General features: G+C 39.7%; 1 protein-coding gene and 1 long non-coding RNA gene across 3 annotated transcripts; one reads left to right on the forward strand and one right to left on the reverse strand.

The window, feature by feature from the left end:
* The first annotated feature begins 359 nt into the window (after window positions 1–359).
* On the forward strand, window positions 360–3,158 carry LOC121638795. The gene is made up of 2 exons (XR_006010080.1): window positions 360–586; window positions 2,160–3,158. It is a non-coding gene; the product is annotated as an uncharacterized LOC121638795 (long non-coding RNA).
* On the reverse strand, window positions 3,105–9,246 carry saraf (store-operated calcium entry-associated regulatory factor). Of its 2 annotated transcripts, none has more exons than XM_041983783.1 (7): window positions 9,036–9,246; window positions 8,460–8,638; window positions 8,129–8,321; window positions 7,787–8,041; window positions 7,527–7,710; window positions 7,325–7,422; window positions 3,105–3,993 (listed from the first exon to the last, which is right to left on the reverse strand). In XM_041983783.1, the coding sequence occupies exons 1-7, from the start codon at window positions 9,100–9,102 to the stop codon at window positions 3,968–3,970; spliced, it is 1,002 nt and encodes a 333-aa protein (XP_041839717.1). In that variant the 5' UTR covers window positions 9,103–9,246; the 3' UTR covers window positions 3,105–3,967. The 2 variants fall into 2 exon arrangements, with proteins under 2 accessions (XP_041839717.1, XP_041839716.1); XM_041983782.1 differs by having other exon boundaries at window positions 7,527–7,713.
* Between the last annotated feature and the right edge of the window lie 780 nt (window positions 9,247–10,026).

The raw sequence follows: 10,026 nt of genomic DNA on the forward strand, positions 1-10,026 counted from the left end.
TTGCAATTATACAGATTATATTTGTGTTGTTTACAAAACTATTGTATGAATCATTTTACCATCAGTAATAGTCTTAAAATAAACAATGATGAACAGCCTAATTATGGATATTGGAAATCATAGAAAGCATGAGTCATGATCTGATAATCCTTAAAGGAGTCATGTTCTGTCCTGTTTCCACATGTTGACACAATTAAAGTCTCAATAAAATGTCTGTGACGTGTTCTGGTCCAAATAACGGCGAGAAAGAGATTCAGCTTTTCAGAGCAGCTGTTTTTAGGGGTCCATGTGGTGGAAAATCTTTTAAAGTAATTTAAGTAAAAGACAAGTAGTTAAAATGTCTTTGTAACTGCCACATTTTCATTTTCTATTTTCTGTGTATTTAGTCTTTTAGTATGGTTGAGCACCACTAGGTGGCACTGTGGCGAAACTAAAAAGCTTTGTGTGCAGAGTTAATTAGGTCAGAAGAAGCGACATCTAGAAGAGAAGACATATGTGAAAAGGTGTAAAAATAAGGAGAAATAAGTTCCCTAAGAAGAGACAAGAAGACCAATGCTAATTCTTCTCACGGTACTCAGCCAACGAGGTATTGTTTGTCTGTTTATTTTGTGGCAATAGTTTTATTTGTCAGTCGTATTTATTTTCTTTAAGCTAATTATCGTTTTGTCTGTGTCCTTTAGTTTTCACGGTGTGTTTATGAGTCAACCAAGATGGCTTCAATAAATTCATCAGTTGAGGAAACGATTTGTGTCCGTCTGTACCTGGAAGAATTATAGTCTTTTTACAATTATTTCTTTTATCTTTATTATAGCTTCATCATTTCTTGCATCTCTGTCACTAAGAAAGCAAACTGGCAGTTCTGCAGATGTGGGGAGTCATTTAGATCCAGAAATAATAGACATGGCTGAGAGAGGGATGTGGGGAAATAATGGGAAGTAGGGGTAGACCGAAAGGATAATACACCTCAGAACAGAATATTAGAGTTAAAGGTAAAACTTAAGGCCAGGGTCAGAAAAACTATGGTAAAGTGATCTTAGAAGAATTTTCCCATCACAAACATCAGTAGTACAGCTTTGTTCTGCCATGTAAACTAAAATGTGGACACAATAACACCCAATAATCCCTGAAGAATGATGTCACTTTATAAAAGAGTGCAGCAAACAGGCTGAGAGTTTAGATTAACACACTCTTACCAGTAATTATTTCTGGAAAGATAGAAAATGTGATCTCTGTCATTTAAGCCAGTGGTTCCCAACCTGGGGTCCCCCAGAGAGCACAGGGGGTCCCTGAGGCTTTGAACGTTAAAGTCATTGTGATTCATGTCCACAAATTGTCCAAATTTTAAGGGAAAAGGTAAGGCTGTATGTTATTAACTTAACTTGAGCTTTATCAAAGGACGGGATTCAACCAGAATACATAATATATGGTGAGAATCTCACTTTTTAAAGCCTAAAACCAGTATGGTTCCAGCACAGGGTGGAGCGGGGGGTCTATGGCATTTTAGTATCTGCATGAAGGTGGTCCCTGAAGAAAAGGGGTTGGGAACCATTGATTTAAGCAAAAATTGTTATTTAAAGTACAAAAGTTATTCACAGATTACACAGCATGTAGGCCGGAGATGAATTCACATTTTACTATTTGAGCATTCTACATGAGATGATATACAGTCTGTATATCTGCTCCATTTTTTTTTTTCTTGCTAATGGTTGTGTGAAAGGAAACAAAACTCTGGATAAAATGGACAATTTGATTCAGAGATTTCATTCAAGTTGCAGTTAAAAAGCACAGCAGTGTTTTTACGTCATAAACACAGGATTTGGCATGTTTTCTATGCGGAGACTGATGACAAAAAAGTGTCTAATTAATGATTCATATGCATATAATCAGCTAATCTGTAGATCCCAAAAAGAAAAGTCCTTTTCAAACAGGACAAATGTCATTTTTGTCTCCATCAGTCTCCTAAAGTGACTGACAGTAACCAGTAAAAAGATGAATCCGCCTAGTTTAGCAGAAGCAGGAGACTGATCCACATTCAGTTTCCTGCTCTGATTGACCGGCAGAACCAGAACCTGAGACTTTATGGCTTCCTGCAGCTCACGTTAGTAAGACTGAAACACTAGAAATCATTCAGGAGCTTCATCCAGTTTCCTGTGTTCTAGGTCACACTTCAGATCCAGAAGGTGGGCAGGGAGGATGTACAGGGATGTGAAAAGATCCACATCATGTTTAACAAAGACAAGAGCCATTTGTGTGTTTACCGTCTCCATTGTGAAGAGTCATTTTTAACAGTGGACGGCAGGAGATGCTGATTTACAACACAGCAGCTCTATGTCAGTAAAACCAGGCCAGTGTGGACTCTGGTCTCATCTCTCTGGGAGGAAAACCGGGAAAGTCAGGCTGGGTCAACCTGCCAGTTCAGTCGCCTCAGAAAATGAAGAAAAAAGATGTGGCGTTATGAGTGTACATTTACACCTCACAGTGACTGGGTGGATGATTTGACTTTGGTTTGTTAGCAGAGGGCAGCTGGTTTTCATGCACTGAGCTGAGTTTTTCTGCGGCCGCACTGATACTCGAATCAATACTTTGGTATCCGATCCGGTCGTCATAAATCACTAAACCACTGTGCTGATACAAAACATGCATTTTGTTGTCACTTCTGAGATTTTTAGGCAATAAAATTAAGTGTGAAAATCAGTATGGATTTCTGCCATGTCACATGATTACCGTAGCCAATCAGATGTCATGATTGTGTTTCAATGTTTTGCTGGTTTAATGCAGTAATAAATAATCTCACACTGATTATTTCTGTCACTTTAAAAGTATTTATATTCATCTTCATTTAAGTTACCCATTGATACCCAGATACAGCGAATCTGTAGACCCCACTGTTTTTAATCAACCTAACCCCGACCCAATGCAGTCAGCGCTTCTTTCTAGTATTTGTGTTAATGTCTTTTCTTCATATTTCATATTGTCTTTGATATGAAGACTTTATTGCACACTGTACAATCGTGACTTTTCCTTTAAGAGGCAAAAAGTATCTGTATAAGGAAAAGTATCATAAGCTCATGCTATCGTATTGAAAGAAAACATGTTCTCAAATGTTATGTTGAGAATATTTTATTAATAAGTTTGCAATAAATCCAACTTTTTACATCCTTCAGAAGGTTTTATTCATCATAGCGGAGGCTGAAAACTCAACATTAACAGATTACTGTTTACTGTTTCATTGTTCAGAAATTCTTCCAACACATTTCTAAATGATTTCAGACGTTTCTCAGTTAACTTTTCTTGCATCAGCAGCAGTTATGGAGGTGGTGTTAGTTTCAATGAAAACGTTTAAATCCAGTGCGACTCTGCAGAGGACATGCTGAACCAGAGGGAGGCTGGAACTGATGGTGGCCTTGGTTTGGCGCGAGCTCAACTAGTTCTTACACCCTGACCTGATTCCCCACAGCAATCAGCCGTGTGACAACCTGCACGGCTGCAAACGTCCAGAATGATGATGATATAAAACCTGTGAGCAGATCAGGAAGCTTTGTGTTGTTTGGAGATCAAGTCTTCTGAAATGGGATCAGTTTAATATTTTCAGACAGGAAGGGAGCTCTGCAGAGACTCACTGCCTGTGGGAACCATCATGAGACCAGTCCATCCTCTGACTGGATCCCTGCTGCCTGGTCCAGAACCTCCTAACAGACCAGAATGAGTTGAGCTTTCGCCTCAGGGTGGACAGAAACTCCTCCATATAAAATACAGAAAATGAATGAACTGAAGGTTATGGAACATATTTATTTTCATCATCTGATTTTTCTGGTTGAACCCACCGCCCACCCCTACACACACAAACACTTTTAAAAAAGAAAACTGCTATTTTCTCTACATATCACAGATAAATATTGATGAAATCTCTTCCTGAAAATCCGGCCTTGCTCTTCCAAACGACCCGGGACCACCACACGGACCTCCTCTATCTTCTCTTAGTTCCTCCAAAACCTAAAAAAGCAACCACACAGTCAGCTGATGAAACACACTTTAACCCAATCTAAAAAGAATCTTAGCGTTTTTGCCCCATATCATATTTTAGTTTTCTGCAACGCTAGGTTTTTTAAAAATTTATTTTAAATCTCAGTTTAAAAGGGCGTCATGAAGCATCGGCAAGAGAAAGAACACAACCTGTTGGAGGATGCCAGACCACAAACCTCCTCCTAAGTGTGTGTATTTTCCTCCTTTGTTTCGGAGTCGTGTTTTGGTTCTACTTTAAGGAATGCGCTGCGCTGGCGTCATGCTGTTACGTAGCTGAGGCAGGTAAGGTTACGGTTGGCTGTGGAAACGCACCAAGATTACACTTTACAAACCAGATCCGCACCCTAACGTCCCGTCCTGCATCCGTTGGTGGAAAATGGGGCTTTAGTTATTAAACTTTGCATTTTATTTATTTACTTATGTATTTTAATTCTGCTTGTACTGGTCTTATTTGTTGTTACAGTTTTAGATTAATTTGATATTTCTTTGTTTTTATTTATTTTTTCCTCTCTGCATTGGGAGCTTTGCCTGTTCTGGCTGCGTGGTCATTGCTGTGGGGATAGTACTTGTTGGGGTAGTTGGGGCCCTGCATTGCAGCCTTATGGCTTTGGTGTGGACCCGGTCTGCCCTGATCTGGGTCATTCCCATGGTAACAGCCTTTGTAGTAGCAGGTTTGGATGGCTCTTGGTGTGGACTCCTAGGATATCATTTCCTCGCCTCACCTTGTGCCAAGACATGATTGTTCATACTGTTATTTTTTTAGTTAGAGACAGTTTATTTTAGAGTAGGGTCAATGGGTGGGGGGTTTGACTCCATGTACATTTAGCCTGTGTGTGAGAGAATATGATTAAGTGTGTGTGCTTTAATTTGTTTTGTGATTAATTTTGGGTGTCCTTGTATTTTTATTCAGGGCTCCAGACTAACTTTTTTTTACGAGGAGCACAGTGGCCCCTAACTTAAATTTTTAGGAGTGCAAGCAGAATTTAGGGGTGTACACTGAAATCGCCTTGCAAACCAAATATTTACATTTCCTCTCATTTTCACTGTGTTAGTTATAAATACTTGAACAATAAATTCAGAAATTACAATGTTTCAATTCACATTTTTTGCAGTTGACATAACATAAAAAAGACACATCTTTCCGGCGCACTAATACAAAACAAGTAGACATAAAACTTATCAAATCAAATCAGATTTGATTTTCATTTTTTAGTCGAAGCAGAACGGCAACTTTGTCCCCATCATCCCCCATAAGCCATGGTATGACTGGTCCATGTAGTTCCTGGCAATAAACAGCTTCAGGGACTGACGCTCCTCTCCAGCCACTGTTCCAACAGTAAGAAAAGTAGCTATTGGCTGTCCTAGAAGTCGCTAGAAGTTTTTAATTAGCATAATCAGCCTAGTACATATAGCTGTAATGGATGCTGCCATAAAGAGGGATGTGGTGGGAAAGACAAAAATTGATTAAAAAAAAAAGACAACCTAAAATGTTTAGAACTGCAAATAAATAAATAAAATAATAATTCAGTCAGTATTTATTTTTTTGTTCCGTTTTTTACGTGTATTTTGTTTTTTAATTAGTAGTCTGGAACACTTAACTTTTTAAATATTTTTGTCCACACTCTTTGTTAATAGACATTACTCTGACGGTAAACCAGCGCAGGATCATCCAGCATTCATTTTCAGCCTGGTCATGAGAGAAAGGTGAACGTCGTCTGCTCTGAATGCAGCTGGAAGCTGCGGCTGTGAGGACCAAGCCTCGTGCTTTTGGACGGGGAAGGGGTTTACACAGCACTCGCTTTTCATTCGGAAAAGTTAACCTTCATTCACGTCAGTCCCCAAAAGTCTCCAATAATACCAGAAAAAGTCGCTAGATTTGTCGTTAGTCGTGTTTGAGTTGCTAGAGGTCTGAAAACTCGCCAAATTAAGCGACAAAGTTGCTAAACTGGCAACACTGAGGATTAATAAATTCCCCCAAGACCCGCCTCTTTCCACACATAAGCCAATCACAGTGGTCGTTCGTCCCCGCTCACACGCACATTGGCAGCCGTCTTCTTCGTTGGTGTTCGTCTCCTTTTCTCGTATTAAAGTTAGTTTGAGTCGGCAAACCAGCAGCAAATTGGTGCATTACTGTGAACTACTGGGCTGAAGAGGGGAGCAGAAGTTTGTTAGCGACAAAAAAAAATCAGTTATAACTCCGACAAGAAAAAGACCAGAAAATGTATTGGTCGCCATTGTGCGCGTAGATGAAAAATTCACTCATTCATTCTGGAGCCCTGCTATTATTATTTTAAATAGTTCTTATCATGTAAAGCACTTTTCAGCTCTTATGCACGAAAAGTGCTTTATAAATAAGGTTTGATTTGATAATAATTCCCAAAGTTTGAGCTAAAATCCATTGGGAGAGAACTTTCTCTACCTATGGCCAAAGTTTATGGAACAACTTTCCTGTGTACCTGCAGACAGAAGCAAATACTAATGGTTTTAAAACAAAACTGAAAACCCACACTTTTAAACCGGCTTTTATTTTAATCGATATTTACTTCCAGATTAATTTAGCTTTTTAGGTATCTCAATTACTACTTTATTCAATTTTCTATTGCATGTATGCATTGTTGCATTTTCTTCTTTAGCCTATTTCAGTCTGTTTTTATCTTATTTTGATCTGTTTTTCGAGGGGTATGATATTTCTACTTTTGTCTTATTTAATGTATTTAATACATACACACACATATACATACACATATACATTTTATATATATATATATATATATATATATATATATACATACATTCTGATTTATTTTTAATTCTCTAGTTTTTTTTTTTTTTTTTTATTTCCTCACTGACATCACTTCCTCTGTTCAGTTTTAAATTGTGTGCTCAATCACATCATTTCTCTGTAGGTGAGTAAGTGGGAGACTGACAGAGACTTTTTGGCTTCTCCTGTAAAGAATTTTGAGTTAAAATATATATATATATGAAAACTGACATATAAATTAAGTTGGATTGATTGATTGATGATCACCTGACAGAAACTCTTTGCTACTCAGAAATCCAGAAAACAGATGCAAGACTTTTCATTTCCACATAAACCCAGAAAACCAGAACCAACTGATCCTCATTAAATGGTTACACTGGTTTATCTGGTGTTTTCCAGCCCAACATTCTCACTGCTTCTCTGTCTCACATGCAGCATTTTTTCTCAGGAATTACGTTTTAAATTTAAACTCTCCAGTCTGACTTCTGCTTGTGCATCTATCTGCATGCAGCTTTGTTAGCAAGTGTTAAGTGTTTCTACCTGAAGCTGTGCGGGTCCCAGAGGAAGAGGAGGAGGAGGAGGAGGAGGAACCGGAGAAGAAGCCATCTCTAGAAGGAGGCGGCCTGTAGGGCTGGTTTCTGAAGAAAAAAAAACACAGAGAAGAAGCTGAGAGCTAATGAGAGCTAACAGCGAAGGAGTTTCATTATCAGTCTGGATTCTCTCCCTCCACCTCTTTACAAACCTCTGACGACCAAACAGATATCCGAGCAGTCCTCCTGTTCCCATGCCAGTCCAGAACCCTCCACCAGTCCCCGGGGACGCCCAGCCTCCTCCACCTGTCCCTGGAGCTGCCCAGCCTCCTTGGTGTTGTGGTCCATGAGTATAGTCGCTATGGAAACCATAACCTGGGTTGCTTCCAGGATTTCCTGCTGAGCAGAAACAAAGAGAACATGAACATCCTGGGAGTGCAAACCGGACCATCCATTATTACTCATCAGCTACCTGTAAAGTCTGGTTTGAATCCTGGGGGTGGTGGTCCTGCTGCAGAGCTGCGTTGATGCCCACCAGCCTGCCCCCACTGGGTCGTGTCCCCACTGAGGAACAGCTTGTAGACACCGAAGGCTAAAAGCAGCAGCACACCGACAACCAGCAGACCTCCTGAAGGCTCACTGGCTGACGGGTCAAAGGTCTGGTACTTCTGCTGAGGCTTGTTTCCAAAAAAGCCATTGAAGAAACTGGAGGCAAAGCCCCCAAGACCTGAGTTAGATGAAGAGAAAATGTACTTTTATCATAAATCCAGTCTTTGTTTGGAAGTATCTTTGTCCATCATCCTCATCCTCTTACCTCCCTGTCCTTTAAATCCACCATCAAAGCTACCTCCAGTCCTCCTCTGGCCCTCTTCAGTTAGTTCCAGTGTGTACTCCAGTCCACAGGAGCCCTTCAGTACGTAGGCGTCTGCAGGATGGTTGTAACCCTCACAGCTCACCTCAATCTGACCAAACCGGTACGAATTGTCCATATCGGTCTTACATTCCCACTGTAAGGGACAGAGAGCAAAAATACAGCAGGAAATCCATCCAGACCATCCTTTGTGGACAAACCATTCATTTACAAGACACAAGAAATAGCCCCATCATCCACATCTGGAAGACATTACACTTGCTGACCACCTCACCTGTACATCCACCCCATCCCAGCCTCTGTTCAGACACTGAACCACCTCGGGAACGAAGACGTGGCAGCCCGCTGAGCCTCCGACACACTTCAGCTGAGGAACAGGGTTGGAGCGCCTTGCTGTGGTGTAGCGGTTCCTGTATAAAGTCAGAGCTTGGACATCTCTGAGCAGGATGCTGCCTGGAGACAAAGACACACTGGCTGATTTTTATCAGTCCAAAATAATAATAATAATACCACTACTTCATAAAACCTTATTGATCATCAGTATGAAGGAGGGTTCGGGAGGAAACATCAACTCAACTAGCAGTGTACTTCGAGGTGGGAGGAGACGGGTAGAAACTCCTCTAATAAACCTATCAGAGAGCCCGCACTTTCACGGAATGGGTTACCATAGTAACAGACTCTGGGTTTAACTTTCTATTTCTGTAACATACTTAGAGTTTTTACAATAACCCACTTTCTGGAATCTACCGGCTTTTTACTGTTGGGTTTCATCCTGTTGTAGTTCTGAGTCTTTTTCTTTAAAGACGTAGGTTTGTCATGAAACGTTCCAGAAACCGGAAGTGGAACTTACCGTCATTCCAGCTGTGGATGTTTCCCACCAACAACACCTGCAGCAGAGCCGAGATAAATAATTTCATCTCCTAACGTTTCCTTCTACAACCCAACAGACCTTTTCAGGAAGAGCAAACGGCGAATCAACTCTGGACCGACTGACACCTGAACAAACTTTTGCTTCCGTGTTGAGTGTTTTGGTGTTGGAGCGTTTCTTCTTCCTGTTGATGTGTTACGTCATCTAGAAAACAACCAATCGGTGCTTTACCGCTACCAACTGGTGAGGAGTGTCAATGTCTCTCATGCTGAGTCTCAGAAGAAGAAAATCCCTGCAAACCCGCCAGACTGCAGTGGGATCCCTGACATAATCATGTATCAGTAAATATAACTTGGTGTGTTATAAAAGTCATAGGAGCTATTTCTTTGGGACGGATTCGTTTGTCTAAAAGAGATTTAATGTATTCTTCGTACATAATTACAGAATGGGTGTCAGTTTGTGGAAAAAAACATAAAAATTCATCATTTACACACCCCACAAACAATATTTTCCATTTCATTTGATTGAAAAATAATACCTCTAAATTTCTTACTTTTTCTTTATTTCCAGTCGTACCCAAATCTAAAGAAATTCATTTTAAACTCAGACACTGAAACAGTTAATACTTTATTTTATACAAATTTAATGAATTCTGAGATTCTCAATCAATTTCCAGCACTGGTTAACCTGATAATAAATAAATAAATAAAACATCTTGCCCATCTTTATCTTTTTAAGTAAGATTTAGCTTTTAAATGGAAAATAAAATAGCAGTATTTGGATGATTTGATTGTACTGGCATTTTTTGTATACATATAATTATTTTTTCTTAAAAGTTTTTGTGGTTCTTGCAGCTTTAAAAAACATGACTTGAATTTGTTTAAAAGGGCATTCAAACTCAGATTTTACCAGAGCCATGTGTTATTTTAAGGCAGCTTTTTGACAGTATGTGTATGTATGTTCCCTTTAGAGT

This window comes from Melanotaenia boesemani, chromosome 4 (assembly GCF_017639745.1).
Source record: "Melanotaenia boesemani isolate fMelBoe1 chromosome 4, fMelBoe1.pri, whole genome shotgun sequence".
NCBI classification, from domain to species: Eukaryota; Metazoa; Chordata; class Actinopteri; order Atheriniformes; family Melanotaeniidae; genus Melanotaenia; species Melanotaenia boesemani.